At 45.7% G+C, this 26,032-nt stretch overlaps 1 protein-coding gene across 5 annotated transcripts in view; it reads right to left on the reverse strand.

The window, feature by feature from the left end:
- Nucleotides 1-26,032, reverse strand: part of ARMC9 (armadillo repeat containing 9) — a 168,847-nt gene that overhangs the window by 15,898 nt on the left and 126,917 nt on the right. For 3 of the 5 annotated variants that reach the window (XM_058437383.1, XM_032753920.2, XM_032753916.2), the window contains 2 exons: nt 16,938-17,042; nt 3,411-3,526 (listed from right to left, as the gene is read on the reverse strand). In XM_058437383.1, coding sequence (XP_058293366.1) covers nt 3,411-3,526; nt 16,938-17,042 — 221 coding nt within the window. Of the gene's footprint in view, nt 1-2,086; nt 2,295-3,146; nt 3,527-16,937; nt 17,043-26,032 lie in introns of those variants that run through there. The other 2 variants (XM_058437390.1, XM_032753922.2) reach the window with 2 other exon arrangements.

Below are 26,032 nucleotides of genomic sequence, written 5' to 3' on the forward strand. Positions count from 1 at the left end.
CAATGTTTTCCTGTAGTTGTTTCATAATTTGCAGTCTTATCACAATCTTAGTGACTGAAAACAACACAAACTTGTCTCACAATTATGGAGGTCAAGAGTTTACAATGGGTCAACAGGGGTGCATTCTTTCTGGAGGCTCTAGGGGAGAATTTATTTCCTTGCCTTTTCCAGTTTCTAGAGGGTGTCTGCATTCCTCGGCTCATGGCCTTGCATCACTCAGACTTCTGACACAGTTGTCACATCTCCTTTTGTTTCTGACACTCCTGCTTCCCTTCAGTAAGGCCCCTTGTGATTACATTGGGCCCACCCAGATTATCCAGAATCATCTATCTCTAGATCCTTAACTTAATCATATCAGCAAAGTCTTTTTTGCCATGTAATGTCATTTAGTCACAGGTTGTGGGGATTGGGATGTGGACATCTTTGAGGGACCATTATTCTGTCTTAACATATAAAATTAATATGATGTAATGCTGCACAGTGACTTAACATTGCAAAGATTTCAATTATCTCCAAAACATTACATAAATTTAATGTGATACTAATCAAATGTGATACTAATCAAAATCCTAAAAGGATTTTTTAAGGAAGTTGCCAGACTTATTTTTAAATGCTTATGGAAAAATAAAGGTCTCTACATAGTTAAATGAACTCTGAAAGAGAAAGCCAAAGGCAGGTGGGGAGAGAGGATTTTTCTATGCAATATTTAGATATGCTAAGAACCTTTGCAATAAACACTTGGTGTGGCAACAGGCAACCGGACAATGTGTCAAAATAGAGAGCCAGGGTGACTGGAGGGGATATAGAATTAAAGTGGTATCTTGAATCAGTGGAGAAATAGTGAGCTGTTTATAGGTGATGTAGAGAAGAGTAGCTCTCTACATGGAGAAAAATAAGCCAGGATGCCTATCTTACATCACATACAGTAGTCTCTTGTCTGTAGCGGATGATGTCCAAGATCCCCAGCATTCAAACATTTTAGAGGTGAGCTCGAGATGCAAAGGCAGAACTACAAATCTTGCACATCAGCATCGCGTAGCCCATCTGGAGTACCCACGCGCTGGGGACAGTGCCCACTGCATTCCACTGACCACCTCTTTCCCTACCACACAGCTTGGTCTGTGTGCTTCTGAGGGCAGGGAGTCACATCTTACTGATTTCTGCAACCCCAGCAATGAGAACACCATATGGCAGAGAAGTGATAAAAATGTTTGTTGAGACCTGATAAGGGAAGCTGGTGACGTGGCGACTGCATCATTATAGTGGGAAGGTCCGTGGTTTCAGGAAAATGAGCTGCCCTCATTACCTGGCAGCGTGCCACAGCCAAAGATCTTGATGGGACCACCCCTACATATCAGGGGAGAGACAGATGTGCTCCCAGGCATGGAAAACGTCCTCAAATTTCTCTAAAGAAGAACACCTGACCCAAGAATTAACTGTGCCCACTGCTTAGCCCCACATTCATTAGATTCCCTATCCTTATCTCTGATTAAAATAGCCTTATGTCATTTGTTGCCTCTCATGAAAGCAGGGTTTTAATTATTTTAAAAAATAATTGAAAAATACTTTAAAGACAATGATTCAGTGTCCTCTTTCCCATGTCAAGCAAGAGGAATTTTATTAGTTCCTGTTACTACTTCCATTTAAAAAGGTATTATATTTATCAACTAGATTTACTAGTAATTGATAACTGGCTGTATTCTGGATGAAAACCAAATGACCCAAAACCGCTCAGATGTATAGAACCTTTAGGGGACAATTAAAGAATACTCTAATACTATATCCATATTATTACTGTTAAATTTCTTAGCTGTGATAATGGGATTATCACAAAAGTCTTCAATCTTCTCTCAGATAGTTCAGCAAAAAAAGTATACGCATGTAAATTATGTATTATACACATAGAAGGAGAGCGTGAGAGAGAGATAGGGCACATAAATGTTAACTGAAAGCTCTTCAGTGTAATATTCTTTTTTTTATTTTTTGAGACAGAGTGTCGCTCTACCACCCAGGCTGAGTGCAGTGGCGCGATCTCAGCTCACTGCAAGCTCCGCCTCCTGGGTTCACGGCATTCTCCTGCCTCAGCCTCTCCAGTAGCTGGGACTACAGGCGCCCACCACCACACCTGGCTAATTTTTTGTATTTTTAGTAGAGACGGGGTTTCACCGTGTTAGCCAGGATGGTCTTGATCTCCTGACTTCGTGATTCGCCCACCTCAGCCTCCCAAACTGCTGGGATTCCAGGCGTGAGCCACCACGCCCAGCCATCTGCAGTGTAATATTCTTTCAACTTTTCTGTAGGTTAAAAACACTGATTGTAAGTTTAAGAGAGAAAAGGGCATGTACTAGTTTATATATCAGTAACTAAAAATAAACACCTAGAAATATAAGCATATCATACCTAATTATGAAATCAAACCAAACAGATCTCAGAGCACTCATCTATGGCACAGGCCCTGAAATATTTATAGGACAAATCCCAGATGGAACTCATCAAGGAGCTGAGTCTGTCTTGCCTGGTGTCCCCGGTATCCGTGGCAGCACAGAGCTCCATGAGGGCAGGCATTTCTGAGTTTTGTTGCTCAGTTCTGTTGCCTGGTTGTTCATTACAAAATTGCAATAGAGTGAGACTGGAAAAAATAAAGTGCCCAGTTTCAGGGGATAACTAAGTAAAACACGGTATATTCTTTTAAAAATTACATGGCCATTATTTGTTGAATGAATATATTGAGGTTTTTAGCCTGCTGTCTGTAGTATTTTGCTGTAATATTCTCTCTAGACAGGAAAAGAGAGGCCACCCAGACCACAGAAGTGGCTTCTCTACTGCCCACTGGACTGTCTGATCCGGGGCTCCTTAGCCCACGAGGGGTCTAGGGCCCCCAGGGAGACCAGAGGCTCTACATAACGAGACTAAAATTTTATTTACATAAATGGGGTACGAGCAAGGCTATGGAAAATGAATAAGGCTCGGCAGCTAAAACAGCATCCAGTTGTTCCAAAAAGTCATCTAAAATAAACTGATTTCGAGTCTTAAACTGTAACATTCCAATCCCAACAAAGGGCTTGGTGCTACGACCAGAGGCCACAGAAAAGGCATGACAGGAGTCCTGGAGAGAGCCCGGTTCCTTTCAGGTCCCTTCTTTTGAAATTACTCTGGCCAAGATTTGTCATCTGAAGTGGCCCTAGAGATCCTGTAATCCAATCACTTCTCTTTCTGGAACAAAAAAATCCTGGGGGAAGGGAGAAGGACTCAACCTCTTTCCCTCCAAAAATCCCCCAAAAATAAAGAGATAAATACTTTTCAAAATGAATGCTTTATTTTGAATTTTAAAAATACATACATCTTACACTGTAGTTAATCAAAACAAAGCTTAAGAAAGTCAATTCCCGCTTCCTTTAGCCCTGACTTACACTGGGTACCCGTTTCTGTGGCCGCTGGGGGTGACGGGCCTTTGCAGGGGCTCATCCCCGCTCCACTGCACATTAGCCAGCCCCTTCCGCCTTGTCTTCCCGGTGTTGGTCATGATCTGGTGGAAGGAAAGAGAAAAAAGGGCTAGAGAAATACCTGCTAGAGAGCTGACCTAGAAGTCAAGCAGAATACTCTGAATAAACTGCTCTATAATGATAAGAAGCTTTTTTTTTTTTTTTTTGAGACGGAGTCTTGCTCTGTGGCCCAGGCTGGAGTGCAGTGGCGCAATCTCGGCTCACTGCAAGCTCCGCCTCCCGGGTTCAAGCAATTCTCCTGCCTCAGCCTCTCCGAGTAGCTGGGACTACAGGCGCCCGCCACCACGCCCGGCTAATTTTTTTGTATTTTTAGTAGAGACGGGGTTTCACCGTGGTCTCGATCTCCTGACCTCGTGATCCGCCCGCCTCGGCCTCCCAAAGTGCTGGGATTACAAGCGTGAGCCACCGCGCCCGGCCTAATGATAAGAAGCTTTGCAAATAAATGAGGAAGGATCATGTCACAAATTATTCAGGTAAACAGTAATTGCGGGGAAAACCCCTTTTTTTGCTAACGGGTTTGCATATCATACCATTTAGCAGTATAAATTAAAACAAAGTCAAACCCTAGGAAAAGGAAGAAAGCGGTTGACCTACTGTAACTCATCACGTCTCTGAAAAGGACTGGGTTTGTAAAAATGAGAAGGGAAAAAAAGATGGACATTTGATTTCATAAAAATACGAACATTTCCACTTTCACAGTATGTTAAAAATAAACCAAATCAACAGGCAAACAACAAACTTGGAAGAAGTATTTGAAGCAAATTTAACAGATTAAAGGTTAACATTTTCATAGCTAAGGAGCCCCTACAAATCAGTAAGTAAAACACTAAATTGATAATTGGGCAAAGAATTCAAACCACCATGTCACAAAATAGAAAGTATTACTAGTAAGTAGAAGAAACAAAAAAGACAAACTTTACTAGAAATTAGAAACTACAACTTTACAAAACAAGGTAGCATTCTTCAACTATTATAAGAATGACAGAAAAATGATCCCGTCCACTGCTCCCAATAGTTTAAAACACTAGTTTAACTAATTAACACTAATTAGGGAGATTGAAATTTGAGACAACTCTTGGAAAACAATTTGGCATTTTATCAAGAGTTGTAAAAATGTTCACACATCCTTGAGTGTAAATACTAGTGAATGAATCCAAAACATGGAAAGTGTAAGATAAACAAGGTTGTTCATTATAAAATTATTATACAGTAAAACTGAAACGATCTAACGTCTAGTAACAGGGGAATAAATAAGTAAAATATGGCATATTCACTTGATATATAGCCATGTACAATGATAAAGAACAGGTTATGGAGAAATATGTTTATTTAAAACATTAAATAAAAATCAGGTTATAATAATGTACATAAAGAATGCTTTTTTTTTTTTTTTCCTTGAGACGAGGTCTTGTTATGTTGCCCAGGCTGGAGTGCAGTGGAGTGATCTTAGCTTTCAATTATGCTAAAAGTGCACAAAAAGACCTTGGAAAGAAATGAAACTTAACATGATTAGGGTGGCTCTATAGGACAGTAGAACTAAGAATATTTTTCTCTGCCATAATTTTTTGTAATATGGTTACTATTATGTTAATACTTAAGAAAAATTGTTTAAAAAGAACATCACTGTAAAACTAGTGAAATGTGAATAAAGTCTGTGGATGATACCAGTGTCAACTTCCTGGTTTTGCTATTATTATGCTATACATTACATAAGATATTAGCACCAGGGGAAATTATGCGAAGGGCGCCTGGGAACTGTCTGTGTTACTTTTGAAGCTTCCTATCAATCTATAATTATTTCAAAACAAAAACAAAACAAAAAGTAAATAAAACAAACAACAAACTTCTTGAACACTGGAATTTCATCTTTGATTTCTTGATTTCTGCTGAAAATTCCTTTGGGTTTATCTAGTATCTTAGCTAGGGAGAGGAAGAAAAAAAGGGCCAGTGCCTACGGGATTCGGTGAGCCTCACCTGGACCCTGGGAAAGGTCTCAGCCAGGGAAGTGACAGGTGGGGTCAAAACCTGCCCTGGCCTGGGTGCAGTGGCTCACACCTGTTATCCCAGCACTTTGGGAGGCCGAGGCAGGTGGATCACCTGAGGTTGGGAGTTCGAGACCAGCCTGACTAACATGGAGAAATCCCATCTCTACTAAAAATACAAAATTAGCTAGGCATGGTGGTGCATGCTTGTAATCCCAGCGACTCAGGAGGCTGAGGCAGGAGAATCGCTTGAACCCTGGAGGTGGAGGTTGCAGTGAGCCGAGATGGCGCCATTGCACTCCAGCCTGGGCAACAAGAGCATCTCAAACAAAAACAAAAACAAAAAAAACCTGCCCTGACTAGCAGGTGGGGAGGGATGGAAAGGAGAGTGAAAGGGAAAGAGTCTGGGAGAGTGAGAAAGTGGGAGGTGCCCAGCTTCTTGGGGGAAATGGAATGTAACTAAGCCATGTAAATAAAAACTAAAATGCAGTTGCGTCGCCTTTTCTGTCTCTAAAGAAATCTACCAAGGCAGGATATTTTCACTGCAACCACTTAACACTGCTGTCCGCTTCCGCTGTGACTTCCCTTCCATCCCACTTCCCCGATCCAGGATCTAGGGTCGGCTTTACACGCTCTCATCTCGGTGCTCCAGGGTGACTCTTGCCTTCTCTTCTTCCTGTCCCTCACGCCAGAGGACCCCTGAGCCCTCCCACAGAGAAACACTAAGAAGGCAACTGGAAAAGGGGAAACAGTCAACATGCGGATTTTCTCGAGCCTGTGACTAGTCCTCTGCCTGCACTTCCCCACTGTCAACGGTCATCTGAGCTTGCTCCTCCCAATGTCTTCCTAGAAATGACAGAACATGTTACGTATTCGAGAATATTTTAGACTCTGCCAGTTATTTCATCTCCTTAAACTACAGAAACCTGGAAAATAATTTAAAGTGGGTGGTATTTTTCCCCTCCAGTAGATGGGGAAACTGCGTCTGGCCTGTGGCCCAGCACTGCCTGGTCTGTTGCAAAAATGCGTGAAGAAAGGCCCTCAGTGGAGTGGCTTCAGTGTGCAGAGCCCAGCAGTGCAGCCGCTTCCCAGCCTGTTCTTGCTGGCCTGGGCTTCCCCTCCCCTTGCTTGCGGTGTGAGCCACCCAGCCTACTCTCGGGCCCCTCAGTTGCAAAGAAGCCTTTGTGGGCTGAAAGATCTTAGAGGGTATCTTGTCCAACAACCTGCTAAGACAGAGCTGTTTATACTGAGTTCCGCAGAAATGCTTTGGGGTCTAGGGAGAGAGGAGAGCAAGGGCTCCTGACATCCACCTATACTCATCCAGAGAACTCGGCTTTCATCAGTGTTACAGACAGAGATTTTATTTGAAAGAAGGTTCTGCTACTATAAAATGCAGCATATTTAAGCACAATAAAAAAAGACAGCATATTATTTAGCTGAATGCAATTTATTCAGTAGTAAAAGTTGGTCAACATGTCAATTTAGGTAAAAAAAAATTTCTCATTAATTGGTTTTGAGTATTTGTGAATCATTTAAAGACATTATAAAGCAGTATGAATTTCTGTAAAAAATACAGGTATACTCTATCTATCTATCAATCATCTATATCTATCTCTGTACACACAGAAAATAATCTGAAAGGGGAAGCAGACACTGTTAGCAGTCTACACAATATTCACCCTCTCCTTCCTGACCAACAGAACTGATTTTGTTGGCACAGCAATGTGTCTACTTAAAAATACTCACCTCCCAGACCCCCGTGCAGCTAGGGGCCATAGGACCCAGTTTTTACTAGTTAGTATGTGGAGGTCACCAAGTGGAGCTTCAGGAAAGCACTGAAGGGGGCAGATTTGGCTGGCCTGCACATTTGGCCTTCTTCCTGAGTTTATCACAGATTTGTGCCAGGAAATGTACCCGTCATCATATGATCAAGAGGCAACAGGCATGTGAATGAAGATAGCAAGGCATAATTTCCAGAGGTAATGAAACTTAATGTGTCACATGGTCATTTTATGTATGTGTGGGTTTTTGAGACAAGGTCTTGCTCTGCCACCCAAGCTGGAGTGCAGTGGGGCAATCATAGGTCACTGAAGCCTTGAACTCCTAGGCTCAAGTGATCCTCCCGTCTCAGCCTCCCAAGTAGCTGGGACTACAGGCGTGCGCCACCATAGCTAATTAATTTGTAGAGATGGGCCTTCCTACGTTGCTGAGGTTGGTCTTGATCTCCTGGCTTCAAGTGATCCTCATTCCTCAGCCTCCCAAAGCACTGGGATTACACACATGAGCCACCATGCCCAGCCCTACACTTGTTTTTTTTTGAGACGGAGCTTGCTCTGTTGCCCAGGCTGCAGTACAGTGGCGTGATCTCGGCTCACTGCAACTTCTGTCTCCCAGGTTCAAGCGATTCTCCTGCCTCAGCCTCCCAAGGAGCTGGGACTACAGGCATGCGCCACCATGCCTGGCTAATTTTTTGTATTTTTGGTAGAGACGGGGTTTCACCATGCTGGCCAGGCTGGTCTTGGACTCCTGACCTCAGGTGATCCACTTGCCTCAGAAAGTGCTGGGATTACAGGAGCGAGCCACTCAGCCTGGCCTTAATTTAGATTTGGTGGGAAAAATTTCCATGATTCACAGTACCTTCCATGCATGGTCAAATGTTTGCTATCTGTCCTGGTGTAGGAATGGTCTCTAGTAATTCTCTATGTTGTTAGAGTATTTGTGAATAATCAGTGTGCAAGAAAACTTCAAATGCCCCCAGTTACAGTTAAGGGGTGGCAGAATATGCCATTCCAAAATATGCCACTTTGGCTTAGGATTATTTTGAGGTAAAGGCACTTGATGCAGGAAGGGCATTCTAATCTTCCTCTTTTCTTCCTGAAAACAAGAGATAAAAACTCCCATGTGAAAGATGCTCTCCGGGTATCGGGAGAAAAAAACCACATGTTGTCAGAGCTGAGAGAATCCTGTAAAAACAGACCTGGGTAACATGATTCTTATCTTCCTTTAGCCTCTCCATATAATTTGGTAAGTTTTCTACAATTGCCTCTCTTTGTTCAACCTAGTTTAAAAGCATTTAGGTTCTGCCAGTTCTTTTCCCTTTCGTTTCTGCAGGAGAGCTCCCACATCACATTAAACTTATAGATGTATATGCTTTTCTCCTGTGTATCTGTTTTACATCACTTTAATTCTCAGGCCCAGCCAAAAATCCTAAGGGATAAAGGTAAAATTTTGCCTCCCCTATATAGTGTTTTTGTTGTTGTTGTTGTTGTTGTTGAGACGGAGTTTCACTCTTGTCACCCAGGCTGGAGTGCGATGTTGCGATTTTGGCCCACTGCAACCTCTGCCTCCTGGGTTCAAGCGATTACTCCTGCCTTAGCCTTCTGAGCAGCTGGGATTACAGGCATGCGCTACCACGCCCGAATAATTTTTGTATTTTAAGTAGAGATAGGGTTTCACCATGTTGGCCAGGCTGGTCTTGACCTCAGGTGATCTGCACACCTCAGCCTCCCAAGGTGTTGGGATTACAGGCGTGAGCCACTGCTCCTGGCCTAGTGTTTTTTTTTGTTTGTTTGTTTTGAGACGGAGTCTCGCTCTGTCGCCCAGGCTGGAGCGCAGTGGTGCAATCTCGGCTCACTGCAAGCTCCGCCTCCTGGGTTCACGCCATTCTCCTGCCTCAGCCTCTCCGAGTAGCTGGGACTACAGGCGCCCAACACCACGCCTGGCTAATTTTTTGTATTTTTAGTAGAGATGGGGTTTCACCGTGGTCTCGATCTCCTGACCTCGTGATCCGCCCGCCTTGGCCTCCCAAAGTGCTGGGATTACAAGCATGAGCCACCGTGCCCAGCCTGGCCTAGTGTTTTTATGGAAGAAACTTGAGGATGGTTTTCTCAAATTTAATAACAAAACGGGTCACACACAGTGGCTTACGCCTGTTATCCCAGCACTTTGGGAGGCTGAGGCAGGAGGATCGCTTAATGCCACCCAGGAGTTTGAGGCGGCAGTGAGCTATGATTGCACAACTGCATGCCAGCCTGGGTGACAGAGTGACATCATATCTCTAAAACAAAACAAAACAAAAATTTACATAAACATTTTCTTTTGTATTTTTTTTTATTGTTTTCTACAGGTGTTGATTTAAATTTTTGTCTTTTAAAAATACATATAATTTTTTTTTTTTTTTGCAAGATGGAGTCTCACTCTGTCGCCCAGAGCTAGAGTGCAATGGTGTGATCTCGGCTCACTGCAACCTCAGCCTCCCAGGTTCAAGCAATTCTCCTGCCTCAGCCTCCTGAGTAGCTGGGATTACAGGTGCACACCACCATGCCTGGCTAACTTTTGTATTTTTAGTAGAGACGGGGTTTCACCATGTTGGCCAGGCTGGTCTCGAACTCCTGACTTCGTGATCCGCCCGCCTTGGCCTCCCAAAGTGCTGGGATTACAGGCGTGAGCCACCGTGCCCAGCCTATAAACACAATTTTTTAAGTAAAAAGATTTACAGGGCATTACCAAGAACTAAATATGAGGCCAAAACAAAGTTTTTTAATCAATCAATATTAAGAAAATTTGATCAAATATGTTACAGGAAAGGCTGACTAATCTTTTTTTCTTTCTCGGTAGAAAAACATTAAAAAATCTTCATATATGTAGACAAAAACGTTACATTTTTATGTTTATGCTTGTAAAACATTACTAATTTGCCATATACAGAAGCAATCAAAGGGCATAAAACAGAAGATACATGAATAAAAACTACGAGGTGTTTGCCAAGCAGCTAGTTAATATAAACATTATTTTTCTAGATTTCATAATGTTTGCGTTATCTGTCAATTTTTAAAATTTGAATTTGTACTTGGGGGGCTGAGGTGGGAAGATCGTTTAAGCCTAGGAGGTTGAAGCCACAGTGAGCCATGTTTGCTCCACCGCATTCCAGCCTGTGTGACAGAGCGAGACACTGTCGCAAAAAAAAAAAAAAAAAAAAAAAAAATAGGGGAAGGGGGGGCGGGGGAGGGGGGGTTATCTTGTAAACCCCATACTTTGAGAGGCTGAGGCAGGTGGATCACTTGAGGCCAGGAGTTCGAGACCACCCTGGCCAACATGGTGAAACCCCGTCTCTACTAATAATACCAAAATTAGCCAGGCGTAGTGGCACATATGCCTGTAGTCCCAGCTTCTTGGGAGGCTGAGGCACGAGAATTGCATGAACCTGGGAGGTGGAGGCTACAGTAAGCCGAGATTGTGCCACTGCACTCTAGCCTGGGCAATAGAGCAAGACTGTTTAAAAAAAAAAAAAAGTGAATTTCACTATGATTTATTTTCTAATTCTCATTCCACATAAGCACCCATTTTTATACCTAATTTTGCATTCCGTTATTTTAGAGGCGGCCTCCCAAGCCCTTGTAAGCTGGAGGACCCACGAAGCCTAAATCTGCCCTTCTGGCAGGCAGGGTCATGGTAAGAGATGAAAAGAGCCTGGGATCTGACAGCCCCCACCCACCAGGAATTTTTAGCTGGACTGATAAGGTAGGACTCTCTGCTATTTGCAGCTCAGCCCAATCCTAACTGATAAGGAAAGATAACAAGAGATAGTGATTACCTCTGGTTGGGTAGACTTACGGTTGGTCTTTATGTTCTGTTACTTTGACTTTTTAGAATAAGCATACATTTCTTTTGTAATTAGAAAAAAGAATAGGAAACAAATGGCAAACGAAAAGGAATCAGGATATTTTGGGGTTTGGGATTTTTCCCTGCTTATTTGGTTGTGTTTTCATGTACAAGAATATGGACATTGAGGTCGGGTGCGGTGGCTCACGAGGTCAGGAGTTCGAGACCAGCCTGATCAACATGGTGAAACCCCGTATCCACTAAAAATACAAAAATTAGCCAGCGTGGTGGCGTGCGCCTGTAATCCCAGCTACTCAGGAGGCTGAGCAGGAGAATCCTTGAACTCGAGAAGCGGAGGTTGCAATGAGCCAAGATTGCGCCACTGCACTCCAGCTGGGGCGACAAAGCGAGACTCCGTCTCAAAAAAAAAAAAAAAAAAAAAAACAACAAATTATATATATATATATATATATATATATATATATATGGACATTGACTCAGTTCTAATAAGCAGAGGCAATGGCTCTTCAATCATTACAGTCACGCAGGGCAGGAACAATAGACTGAAAAGGGATTAGGAAATGCCCCAAAGTGGAGACGAATGTGAAAAAAAAAAAAAAAACTAAAAGTAATATTTGGAAACAGAGGCCTTTTCTCCTCTAGTTTTGTTTTTTGTTGTGAGCAGAGAGGAGCAGGAGATCTCAGGGCCCGCTGCAAGCCACCTCATGCTTCTGCCCCTCTAGGCACAGCAGGACAGGGGACAGCAGGGTCCCAGGGCCCTCTCCTGTCTGTGCTTGCCCAGGCCTGAGCCCAGCGTAGGAGGGCCTCAGCTCTGCACGGTGCCATGCTGCAGAAGACAGGCAGCTCCATGAACACCCTGAGTTCTGTCCAAATGGGCCAAGTCTCCAGGGCCCAGACTCCCGCTTCAGAACCACTTTAGGGGAAAATAAAAATGCACACTCCTGGGGCACTGCCACAGCCTCAGATTCTCTGGAGGTGGGGCCAGGAACCTGCACTTTATTTAACCAGCCCTTTTGCGGATTCTTAGGAAAACTAAGTGAATGTGGGTTCTCACTTGATGGCGGGGAAAGGAAGTGTGGAAAGGGAGCAATTAGCATTCACTATAGGCATTCCCCCCAGAACTGAGTCTGGGACGAAAACACAGATCATATAGTTATTACGAATACGTCACATGGGTTGGAGCTCTCTCAACTTACAAGCACAGAATCCACTCACCTGACAACAGCCAGTGCTGCTGCAAGGCGGCCCGGCTGAGTGGTAAAAGGCAGGTGGGCTCAGGTAACACCTGGAAGCGACTCAGCCTTTCTCAGCCTCAGTGCCCTCCTCTATAAAATGCAGATACTAGTGGAAGATGCCCTGTAAGTTTGCTGGGAGGATTCAGTCAAATGGAGTCGTGTGAAGCAGTCAGCACAGGGTTTGGCCCATGGCATGTACTGAATTAATCTGAGACCTGTCTATTACTGTTAAAGTTCACTTTGAAATAAAAACAAAAAAAAAACCCCTGGGATTCTATGATTCTGTCATACATGTCTATATCCTTTAATCCAGGTGATGGAGCTATTTAAGTCAGGACATTCTTCTTAGGAAGAATTGTTTTCTATTCGTATTTGTATTTATTTATTTTTACAATAATAATTTATTTATTTATTTTTGCACTCCAAGGCTGGAGCATAGTGGTGCAATCACGGTTCCCTGCAGCCTCTGTCTCCTGGGCTCAGGTGATCCTCCCACCTCAGCCTCCTGAGTAGCTGGGACCACAGGTGCATGCCACCATACCTGGCTAATTTTTAAAAAATTTTAGTAAAGACAAGGTTTCCCTACATTGCCCAGGCTGGTCCTGAACTCCTGAGCTCAAGTGATCCTCCTACCTCGTCTCTCAAAGTGTTGGGATCACATGCGTCAGCCACCGCACCTGGCCAGAGGCATTGTTGATTACTCAGCACAGTATGCATGGCACTAAAAATTTCACAAATACTAGAGGCAGGAGAAGCAGGAGGAAAGTCAGCAGTCTTGAACTCTGACGTTCACAGCCTATAGGAGAACACAGCACATGGCTTCACTAGAATTATGAGTAAGCACCACATCTCACGGGGCCATCGCTACTCTCCCGCAAGCCTCGGAAGCGTGACCTGTTCTCTGTCACTAGCTTTCTGAGATCGCCGTGCTCTTCAGCATTTTGCATAGCCTGTGCTCTGCAGAGCAGAGGAGCTGTGGGTAGACTTGGAGGGTGGGGACTAGCAGTGTGACCCTGCAGGGAAGGGGTGGGCTACTGGTCCAGGATCCTGGGAATAGCTTCCTCCCATCCCCGAACACTCTGGTGGATGCCCCAGTCGCACCTCCACCCTCACTCCCAAGCTGCTGATTGGTTTTTAAATTACTGACGTGCACCATGATTGGTTCCTGGGATTATGGTCAGGAGGTATAGGGTAGGGCCTAGACTCTATCTTTAACCCAGATTCAGTGGTCTGGGACTAGCTCTCACCCTGCAGGATCACACCTGCCCGCCACTGACCACTCCTAGCTGTTATCTACACCACTCAGCAAGAGCACTTTTATCTGTTTGGTGCCTTCTGTAAACTTCTTGATGGTAACAGCTGTGTCTTAAGCCTCTTCAGCATTCCGCTGTGTTGGGCAGATGGCACAGGTTCACTCAAAGCTTTTTGAATATAATTTTCTGACAGAATGTTTCAAAAAGCCAACACCTTTAGACTCATCTTGAAAAATCTGCAGTGTACCCAGTACATCAGAACAAGGGGCCTGGATCATGACTTTCAGGCACATATTTCCCAGTGAAACGTCTTCTATCTTGGTCAGAGCTCCTCAGCTCGGCACACACACACGACATGACAAAAATGTGAATTTAAAGCCCTTTCATGCACCACAAGAGCAAGGGCGTGGCAAGGTGGGATCCCATCTTCTGAGATCCCCAACCCAGCACACAGAGGCTGGCAGGCTGGCAATGTCAAATCACAAGACCGGGTGACAGGGCGGTGGGGGCTGACTCATGAACAGGGGCAGTGCTGGGAGCGCACATCCGGCCTCAGCCCTTACTGCTCCACGTTAAATTTCCTAATCAAAATATTCATGAGATCCTATGGTGACCTGGTGCGGTCAGCTGAATGGTGGCTCCCAAAAGCTATGCCCATGTCCTGACCCCTGGAAACTGTGAATGAGTTTATTTGGAAAGAAGACCCTTGTAGATGTAATAAGGACCCTTGAGATGAAGAACTTATCCTGGGTCACCCGGGGGACAAGTGTCCCTACAAAAGACAGAAGAGGGGAAGGCCATGTGAAGGCAGGCCAGGGATTGGCATGTCGCAGCCACAAGCCAAGGATGGCCTGGGGCCACCAGAAGCTGGAAGAGGCAAGAAGGATCCTCCCATAGAGTCCTTGAGGGGAGCTGAGCCCTAAGGATACCTTGATTTTGGATTTCTGCCTTTCAAAACAAAGACAGAATACATTTCTGCTGTTTTAAGTCTGCAGTTAGTGGTGCTTTGTTACTGCAGCCATGGGAAATACCAAATTGTACTGGGTCTTCCCAGTGGAAGAAAGAATCTACACAGTGGATTCTTTCTGTGTTTCTCAGTAGTCACATCTCCACCCATGGTTTCCTTCTAGTAAAAGGATCATCTATAAACATTTAGGGTTTAGAACTGCATATTATGGTAAGATGGTACCATTTCCAGATGCCATTAAACTGGGGTTACTGATTGATTTGAAAGCTCTGTGCCTTTGCGCCTCGCCAATCTGCATGATTAAACTAGCAGTCTCACCACGTTCTGCACCTTGCTTTTTTGTTGTTGCTGAAGATGTTTACCATATCAACAGAAGATCTCCCCCATGGCATTTCGCCAGGGAGAGGTCCTCTAAATTATTAACTGAGCGCCGTATTCAAGCTTCTGTCTGACCTGGCTGCAAATGGCCATCCTTGCTCATGTTTACGTGCCTGCGTGTCTGGGCGGCAGTGTGGTCAGGGGTACGTGCACCGCGGTCTCAACAGGTATCAACCACGTGCCCTCTGAGGAAGCCCCACCAATTTGCCTCCTCTGTTTTCCTCACCGCCTGCCTGTGAAACCTATCACACGAAGCCGCGTCTCTGAAAAAACCAGCGTTCTTCCAAAGGGAGACACAGGCCTAGTCAAGCCTGAGGCTTCCATCAACAACTTGGAACCTTGATGGCTGCACTTCTGACCTTTCCTGAGCACCTCCCTGCTCGACCTAATGTAAACAGCTCCACAGCCAATTAGACTACTTTAATCCTTGAGATGTTCTAAGGAATGGCAGATACTGCCCAGCAACCCCTATCCCTGAAGGGGGTGGCGGTGGTTCCCTGCCCCCCAGCCTCCATCAGTCACCTCCCTGCCTTCACAAAGCAGCAGAGTGAAAATATAGTGGATATGTTAGAACATGAGTCAAACCGAGTCGCTTCCTTGCTCTCACCTCCAGTGGTGTCCTAGCTCTTGTAAATAAAATCCAAAACCCTTGCCATGACCTACAAAGCCACGTGCTCTGGACTGTGGCTCTCTCTCCAACCTGAAGTCCCACCACCACGCACTGCACTCCAGCCTAGAATCCCTGAAGTTCCACAGATGATGAGGAAGAGATGAGGGCCAGGTGACCAGGGGGCCCAGTGTCCTGGGGAGGTACTGAGGGTCTGGGTTGGGGGTGGCAACGGGACCTGGCAGGCACTTTCTGCTTCCACCTGCTCCCATAAAGGCTCAGGCCACCTGCATGCATCGTCTTTCTCCTTCCCAAGGCTCTGGCTGTGCCAGTCAATTGTTGAGACACTGGCTCCACCCTTCTTCTCCAACACCAACCTGCTGGCTGTGAGGAGACTTTGGGGTCCAAACAACTGACCGAAGCAACCGCCAGCTTCAAAGTTCTAGGAGCCTCTTTTAGGGACTCTTCTACCCTATGTGCTCAGCCGTCCCACAAAGGGTTTCAGTCTGAATTGGTCCTGGTTCCTGGCAATTGCTCCTCCCTTCCAGACCCTTACACTCCAGCATCCCACCTGGCTCCCCCACCTGCTCTCTGAGATACCTGCGGGCCCTGGCACTGCTATCCTCTCCTGAGGAGTGGCTGCTTCCTCCTGACTCACACCCTGCCCTATTTAGCTGGTGGGTCGTAAGCCAGTGGTTCTGGAGCTGGCTGAGCATCCAAGCCAACGGGAGCTCTCACAGGTCAGCTTAAGGACCCATCCCAGATGGTGATTCCACAGGCCTCTTGGATGCTTGCACTGACCACTGGCTTCATCCTGAAACACCTCTCCCTTCTGTTTCCATGACCCTCTTCAGTTCTCCTGAGGACACGGTGACTACTCACTTTCTGGCCCTCTCGGGTGCTCTCCTTTCTCCCACTCCTGACTGCTGGAATGCCCCTCCTTGCTCAGCCCCCACTCTCTCTCCACACTGTGCTTCAGTGGGTAACCTCATGGGCTATGATGGTTTCAGCCAACACCTCTGCACCAAGGACTTCCAAGTCTACCTCAGCATTCCCTTCCAATACATAAGGCATGCAGAAATTAAAAAGTGGGATGGTAGGTGATTGCTACTGGGGCCAGGCGTATCTTCTGATGTTCCAAAGGCCCCTGGTATATGCCTTCTATTTATATCTTTCCCCACTCCGTACACCTGTCTACTTGTGACAGGTAGCTAGGGCCACAGTGCATTTCAGGGCCACTGAGAGCAGACTGGCTAACATGGACCTTCTCATAAACACAGTATGGTAACAAGCCAAACTAAGCCCTTTGTGTCACTGAAAACATGAAATCCATCAACGTCCATCTGGCCTTTCTGTTTCAGGATCCCCACCCTTTGTGTGTGGCACTTACCCCCAGGTACTCCGTGGTCAGAAGCTTCTCTCCCGAGAGTTCTCCGAGCTGGGGCTGGATCAGTTCATCTTTGTCCAGATCGGCTTCCATGATGTCATGGTCCTCCTGTTTCAGGAGACATGGGGGGAATGCTGTGGACACCCTGCCACAAGCTCCCAAGGGGTGGCTCCCCAGAATGTGTAGCTGTCATGAAGGCCTCGGCCAACCACAGCAACTTGCAGGCTTATATTCCAAGGGGGCTCAGGGGCAGTCTGCCTCTGCTTCCAACTTCTCCATGAAGACCAGACGGACAAGGCCAACCAGCCTCTTCAGGAAGCTGGGGACCTAGGGAGCCTCCGTTGCTTAGGTGTGTGGAGGTTCTAGAAGGCTCTTTACAGTCTCTCCTAATCACAGTTCTCAGAACTTCTCTCTCTGTGAAGTCAAGGCGCCATATGAACAGCCAGTCAGTCATACACAGGCCTTGTGGGGGATAGGGAACTCTAGAACAGGTTTGCTCATCTCAAGAACGTTTACAGCCAATAAGTAACAAGACTCAGCAAAAAGGGCAGCACTGTCCTGCTTCTGGGAAGACGGAGTGGATGTTCCTTTCCATATTCCTCCCACTATGTACAACCAAAAACATTGGACACTACCTATAAAAGAAACATAAGGTGACCCTGAAAGATGGAGAGACGAAGGCAGACTGCCTAGGGGCCGTGAGACCCAAGGATGACAGCTGGTGACTTCCCTGGGTTTTCTTTTCTTTTTTGAGATAGGGTCTCACTCTGTCATCCAGGCTGCAGTGCAGTGGCATGATCACAGGTCACTGTGCCCTTGACCTCCTGGGCTCAAGCGATCCTCCCTTCTCAGCCTCTCAAGTAGCTGGAACTACAGGTGTATGCCACCACACCCAGCTAATTTTTGTATTTTTTTGTACAGACGAGGTTTTGCCAGGTTACTCAGGCTGCCTGGGTTTTCTTTTTGTTTCATATATGCCACACTTGGAGCCCAAGAAACCAACAACCCAGAAATGTCAATGGTGAAAACAAAAAAAGCCCCCCAAAGCCTGCTTCCTTTAGCCAAAGGACCTGACAGAGGAAGGCTGGCATGACAGGAAAATTTTAGGAAATAAACACTGGAGAAAACATGGTAGCTCCACTCCCACCTGCACCAGCAAGGGCCTCAGGATCCCCAGCTGTACCCTCACCAGGCTGGGCCGCACACCCCAACACCCCTGGTGGTGATACCAGAGAAGGCTGGGTAGGCAGCAGTTTCATCCCTGCTGGGTGGTAAGGAGGCCCCACCCCACAATGTAAGTGAAGACCAGGTGGGAGCCCAGACTTCTACCCACGCTTGGCAGTGACCAGATGCCCCTCACACCCTTCCTGGGGTGGTGTCGGAGGAGCCATGTGGGGCGCAGTGAGTGATGGGGCACTCTCGTCCCTTCTAGGCAGGGAGGCATTAGTGGAGGCGTAGTGGGTTTCCAGGACCCCCATCACCTGGTATCAACCAGGCCCAGCGTGGAACCTGGAATTCTACTCAAACCTGGCAGTAATTAGAAGGAGTCCCTGCAAGGAGTCCCAACAAGGCAAAAATAGCAAATAAAAGCCATACAGATGAGAAAAGGAAGAAAAACTATCCCTGTTTGCACATAATATGACTGTCTGTATAGAAATAAGGAATCTACAAAAAAACCACATACACACACAAAAAACCCTTCTAGAAGTAATGAATTCAAAAAGCTCACAGGATATAAGAAAAATATATAAAATCAATTTCTATATACTAGTAAGGAACACATGAACATTGAAATTAAAAATACAATGCCATTTACAATTGCTCAAAAAAAGAGAAATAGGCATAAATCTAACAAAACATATACAAAATTTGTACGCTGAGAACTACAAAACTCTAGTGAGAGAAATCTGTCGGGCGCTGTGGCTCATGCCTGTAATCCCAGCACTTCAAGAGGCTGAGGTGGGCGGATCACCTGAGGTCAGTAGTTCAAGACCAGCCTGACCGACATGGTGAAAACCTGTCTCTACTAAAAATACAAAATTAGCCGGGTGTGGTGGCACATGCCTGTAATCCCAGCTACTCAGAGGCTGAGGCAGGAAGATCACTTGAACCCGGGAGGCGGAGGTTGAAGTGAGCCGAGATCACGCCACTGCACTCCAGCTTGGGCAAAAAGAGCAAAATTCTGTCTCAAAAAAGAAAGGAAAAAAGAAATAAAAAATTCAAATAAATACAGAACCACACCTCGTTCATGAATCAAGAAGACTCAACATAGTTCTCCCCATATTGATTTACAGGTGTAATGGAATTTCTATCAAAATCCCAGCAAGATATTTTGTAGTCATAAGTAAGATTATTCTAAAATCTATGTGGAAAGGGCAAAGAAAATTAAACATGTTGGCCGGGCGCAGTGGCTCATGCCTGTAATCCCAGCACTTTGGGAGGCCGAGGCGGGTGGATCACGAGATCAGGAGATCAAGACCATCCTGGCTAACATGGTGAAACCCTGTCTTTACTAAAAAAATACAAAAAAAATTAGCCCAGCGTGGTGGCGGGTTCCTGTAGTCCCAGCTACTTGGGAGGCTGAGGCGGGGGAATGGCGCGAACTCAGGAGGCGGAGCTTGCAGTGAGCCGAGATTGCGCCATTGCACTCCAGCCTGGGCAACAGAGCGAGACTCCGTCTCAAAAAAAAAAAAAAAAAAGAAAATTGAACATGCTAAGACAATTTTGAAAAACAAGAAGAATATGGGAAGAATCAATCTACATGATTTCAAGCTTAGTAGTCCAGATTGTATGCTACTGGCAGAGGGACAAACACATAGATCAATGGGATGGAACAGAGAACTCCAAAATGGACCTACACAAATATGTCCAGTGGATTTTAGACTAAGGTACAAAAGAAATTCAATGAGAAAGGATAGTTCTTTCAACAAATAGTGCTGGAGAAATAGAACATTTGTAGGAAAAAAACTGAACCTCAATCTAATTCTCATATCTTATATAAAAATCAACTCAAAATGAATCATGGACTTAAATGTAAAACTAACACATTTTTAGAACAACCCATAAAAGGAAAAAATTGATAAACTGAATTTCATCAAAAAATTTAAAAACTTGATCAGTGAAAAGACCCTGTTAAGAAGATGAAAAGGAAAGCTATAGACAGGGAGAAAGTATTTGGAAACCAGATATTCAGCAGAAGACTAGTAACTAAAATAAAAGAACTCTCAAAACTCAACATTCAAAATACCCAAACAATCTAATTAGAAAATGGGCAAAAGACATGAAGGGACATTTCACCAGGGAGAATATACAGATGACAATAAGCACATGAAAAGATGTTCAATATCATTAGCCATTAAGGAAATGCAAATTAAAACCACAATGAGATATCACTACATGCCTATTAGAATGGTAAAAACAGGCCAGGTGCAGTGGGTTATGCCTGTAATCCCAGCACTTTGGAAAGCTGAGGTGAGCGAATCACTTGAATCAGGAGTTTGAGACCAGCCTGGGCAACATGGTGAAACACCGTCTCTACGAAAAAAAACAAAAATTAGCCAGGCCTGGTGGCGTGTGCCTGTAATCCCAACTACTTTGGAGGTTGAAGCAGGAGAATCACTCGAGCCCGGGAGAAAGAGGTTGGAGTGAGCCGAGACTGCGCCGCTGCACTCCAGCTTGGGTGACCGAGTGAGACCCTGTCTCAAAAAAAAAAAAAAAAAAAGAAAAGGAAAAAAAAGGCAAAAATAAAAAACAGTGGCAATACCAATTGCTGGCAAGGATGCAGAGAAACTAGATCACTCATACATTGCTGGTGGAAATGTAAAATAATACAGGCCCTCTGGAAAACATTTTGGCAATTTCTTAAAAAGCTAAACATGCTGGGGCCAGGTGCGGTGGCTTACGCTTGTAATCCCAACACTTTGGGAGGCCGAAGTGGGTGGATCATGAGGTCAGGAGTTCAAGACCAGCCTGGCCAACATGGTGAAACTCCATCTCTACTAAAAATACTAAAATTAGCTGGGCGTGGTGGCGGGCGTCTGTAATCCCAGTTACTTGGGAGGCTGAGGCAGGAGAGTTGCTTGAACCCGGGAGGCGGAGGTTGCAGTGAGCTGAGATCATGCCACTGCACTCCAGCCTGGGTGACAGAGCAAGACTCAGTGTCAAAAAAAAAAAAAAAAAAAGCTAAACATGCAACTACATTTCGGCAATTTCTTAAAGAGGTAAACATGCAACTATACAGAACCAGCAATTATACTCCTGGGCATTTATGCCAGAGAAATAAAAACTTGTTGGCATACAAAAATCTGTATATGAATGTTTCATGGCAGCTTTATTCATAATAGCCCCAAACTGGAAACAATAGATGCCCTTCAACAAGAGAACAGGTAAACAAATGTGGTACATACACACCACAGAATACTACTGAGAAAGAAGAGGAACTACTGATGTACACAAGCCTGGATGGATCTCCAGAGAATAACGTTGGTGAAAAAAGCCAGTCCTCAATGGCTGCATACTATATGATTCCATTTCTGTAACATTCTGGAAATGATAAATTATAGAAATGGAGAACAGATTAGTGGTTACCAGGTGTTACGGAGGAAATGGCGGTGGCTGTAAAAGGATCCTTCTATGAGGGATCCTTGAATGATGGAAACGTTCTGATCTTGAATTAAAAACAGAAGAGTTAAAAATAAAAAAACGAGCATATGTGAGATGTCTCAAGGCTCTATATACTCGAATGCCGACCGAACGGCACACACAGTCATGGGGGAGTGTGCACTGCCCCTTCCTCGTCCCTGCCAAAGCTTCCGGCCGACCTTAGACTGTCCTTTGCAGGTTAAATTACAAAGAGCAATACAAATATTAACTCAGAAAGAGGGAAGCTGCTGGCTATGGAGGGAAAAAGGGGAAGGAAGGGCCCTGGAGGAAGGTGGCAGCCAAGTGCTGGAGTGGTCTAGGGATGCAGGGGGAGGGCAGGCCATCATCTCCTGGTGACAGTGTTCCCTAAGATCATCTAGCCAGTCCTTCCCTTTGACTCCTGGCCCACCCAACAATCTAATGACTATAATTGGCTCCTTGACACTTGCCAACAGGAAGAGAAAGCTCTATTCTGCAAAAATGAGTACCCTGTCTTCATTTCCGACTAATTTCTAGTTATTCAGGATGTTCTGGTCTTTGGTGAGTTTGATTTGCCCCAGTCAGTTTCCAAGGAATATGAAGGCTCAACCTCCTGGGCCTGAAGGCGGGGCGTGGCTGGGAACTGGGCCTTGAAATGTGATGCTGCCTGTCCTAGGGCTGCCCCTGGGTAGGGCTGTGCTGGGGGAAGCTGCCCTGTCTCTCCAGTCTCTCAACCACATAGTCAGTGCCACCTGCCATCACTAGACGGTGTCACCTTGGGATGGGCTGTCCTAAGAAAAGGGGATTCCACTTACTCTAGGCTGTCCCCAAAGACAGGCCTGAACTAGCAGAATAAGAGGCAGGCCCCAGATCAATCCAGAGCCTTTTCTAACAATCAGCACCATCTTACTCAGGGAAGGGGCTACTGAGGAGACGCTACTCCTGCTAGCTTGTATTTGGGGGCATTTATTTGATGTCCCTTGTCACAGAATGATTAAGGAACCCACTTTATATTTCCATAGCCCTTTACATCTTAACTTTCACAATGGCTTGGTGTGGATTTTCCCGGTGTGGAGATAGAGGCCCAGAGAAGTGACAAATCCACAGCAGTAGCCCAGCTCTGAGTCTAGGAGTCTGGACTTTAAGCTTGGGACAGCCCCTTTCTGCCCAGGTCTTTCTGACTTGGCCTCTTGGGGCCCCGCAGAAGAAGCCTGTTTCTGAGGAGGTACAGGCTGGACAGCTTGGGTACCTGCTGCCTGGCTGAGACTGAGCTCAACAGGACACAGAGAGTAATGGGAGGGAGGGCTGTAGTGGCATCTGAAGTTTGGGGTCTCATCCCTCTCTCTCCCCTTCTCTTGTCTAATCACAAATGGAGAATCCACTCTTGCACCACCCAGGGCCCAGGCTCACAGTTACCACTGCGATTTAAGCTCTAATTGGGACTCATGCCCTATGGTGAGGGCAGGCACCTTCTCCTGCTGCTGCACCTGAGTTGGCAGCTCTGCCAAGTGCTAGCAGACCTGCCGTCCTGAAATTTCCTTAAAGGTAATCCTGTATGTGAGGCCCTACCCCAAGTCAACTCTGGGACGGTTACGGAAGATTGAGGTTGTTGCCTTGACTTAGAGTACTTCACCAAAATAGCAACATCTCAGTGATCAAAGGGTGTGTGTACATTTTATGATGAATTTTAGGAAAATGAGTACTCCTTGTGAACCAAAGCAGCAGCTCTGTGGTCTGAGTGAGTGGCAGGGAGCTCTGGGCATGGAGTAGTGTTTCATCCCTTCTCCAGGGGACGCAGCCTCAGAGGCCCCAGCTGGAAATGGGCATTAGAATCACAGTTTCACCAAGGTATTGGTGAGACACCACTTCCCTGCCAGGAAGGAATACGAAACATTAAGAAACAAAACAAACGTCCACATTCCATTTCAATGAGAAACACACAGTCAATGGCTAACTTCAGTCAATGCCAGCAAAAGTATTTCTTTATCCTGGACAAGTACATATGTAAGACCCATTTACTTGCAAGTCAACTTATACATACACAAACTAGCAAACAACCCATCTCAATCACAAGTTAAAGTTATTTATTCCATTTTATTTTATTTATTGTTATTTTTTGAGAGAGGGTCTCTTGCTCTGTCTCCCAGGCTGGAGAGCAGTGGCGTAATCAAGGGCCCCATTGCAGCCTCAACTTCCCAGGCTCCAGCAATCCTCCTACCTCAGCCTCCCAAGTAGTGGGACCACAGGTGTGTACCAGTACGCCTGGCTAATTTTTGTATTTTTGGTAGAGACGGGGTTTTTCCATGTTGCCCAGGCTGGTCTCAAACTCTTGAGCTCAAGTGATCCACCCATCTCGGACTCTCAAAGTGCTGGGATTACAGGCATGAGCCACTGTGCCCAGCTCGTTTTGTTTTACTTTAATTAAACAAAAAAAATTTTTTTTTTTGAGATGGGGCTTTACTACGTTGCTCAGGCTGGACTTGAACTCCTGGGCTCAAGTGATCTTCTGCCTCAGCCTCCGAGTAGCTAGGGTTATAGGGGTGAGTCACTGTACCTGGCTTCATTTTGGTTTTACTTATTTATTTATTTTGAGATGGAGTTTTGCTCTTGTTGCCCAGGCTGAGTGCCATGGTGTGATCTCCGCTCACCACAACCTCCGCCTCCTGGGTTCAAGCGATTCTCTTGCCTCAGCCTCCCGAGTAACTGGGATTACAGGCATGCGCCACTACTAATTTTGTATTTTTAGTAGAGACGGGGTTTCTCCATGTTGGTCAGGCTGGTCTCGAACTCCAGACCTCAGGTGATCAGCCCACCTCGGCCTCCCAAAGTGCTGGGATTACAGGTGTGAGCCACTGTGCCTGGCCTGTTTTTTTTTTTTTTTTTAAATTAAAACAAAGCTGTTTTTTAATTAAACGTACTTTATAGGCCAGGCCGCCTATAATCCCAGCACTTTGGGAGGCCAAGGTGGGCGGATTACGAGGTCAGACCTTCAAGACCAGCCTGACCAATACGGTGAAACCCCGTCTTTACTAAAAATACAAAAATTAGCTGGGCGCGGTGGCGCGTGCCTGTAGTCCCAGCTACTCGAGAGGCTGAGGCAGAAGAATCGCTTGAACCTGGGAGGCGGAGGTTGCAGTGAGCCGAGATCGCACCACTGCACTCCAGCCTGGGCAACAGAGCGACTATATCTCAAAAAAAAAAAAAAAGTACTTTACAATTAAATTTGTTGAGAATTGATAGGCCCTCCCTAACCTCCAGAAACACAGGACAGTTTCTGCATTTGGTCCTAATATTTGCTACCCATTAATAAAAGTTAACTTGAATTGCAGCTTAGTAGTGTGAGCAGGGGGCCTGGGGCAGAACCAGGGCCCGCAGCTGACCTGCTCACAACAGGGACAGTTGGCTTCTGCTGCCTGTTTCTCTAGTGCAACATGCAGGCAAACGCTATTGTTACTTCAATGTAAAATGCACAAATGTAAGAAAACTGAGGTGGAAATCATCACCAAATTGATGGTTCTTGGTTTAAAAAGTTTTGTACCGAGGTTCTAATTCAGAAAGACATGATTCTCGTCAGTGCCTCATTTTCTCTAGCTAGTAAATGGGATCACTTGGCTGCCTCCTTTAAAATCATGACTTACTGATGGAAGAAATTTCTTAAATTCTCTGCTTTTGGAGCGGCGTGATAATGTGTAGATATAAACAAGTCACTGCCATGGTTTCTGAGAAACACTGATACCGGCGAAAAGGGAACGGAGGCATCCTTAGGGCTCGGGAGGGGAGAGAGCGGAAGCAAACTGAGCTGCGCTAGTTGAGGTAGGAAGGGCAGCTTAACAAAGAAGCCAGAGCTTCATTCAACCGTTCCCAGCAACACCTGCAGGCAGAGGCGCCCACTACCTGCGGTGGGAAATGTAAGCAGAGAGCCTCCCAGAAATGAAGCTTGCTGATAGCAGGCGCTCGCTCCACTTTCTCGGTCAGTGCCAGGCAGATGAAAACAACTCTGAGGACGTATCCGGACTTTTAATAATGGGCAAACCCAGAGGTGAGGCCAAGAGGCACCCTCTGAGAATGCCAGCTCATGCCTTCCAGCTGGGAGGGGAGCCACTGCTGCCATCAGTTCTCCCTTCATTTTTTTTTTTTTTTTTTTTAAGAGACAGGTTCTTGTTCTGTAGCTCACGCTGGAGTGCAGTGGTACGATCACAGCTCACTATAGCCTCTAACTCCTGGCCTCAAGCAATCCTCCCACCTTAGCCTCCTAAAGTGCTGGGATTACAGGCGTGAGCCACCGTGCCCCGCTCAGAAAGAATTCTGCTAGCCTCTCTCAATGCAAGCAGCTGAGCCTGGCAAGGTGCTGGGTGCACTGGGCGACAAGGGCACCAGCCACTGTGCTAACTTGTCTGAGCTGCTTGTGAATTCCAAACAAAACGACATATTTTAAAATCTACTTTGTGAAGTAAGGGAGTGATGGATAAAGAAATACT

Source organism: Hylobates moloch, unplaced genomic scaffold (assembly GCF_009828535.3).
Source record: "Hylobates moloch isolate HMO894 unplaced genomic scaffold, HMol_V3 SCAFFOLD_1, whole genome shotgun sequence".
NCBI lineage: Eukaryota > Metazoa > Chordata > Mammalia > Primates > Hylobatidae > Hylobates > Hylobates moloch.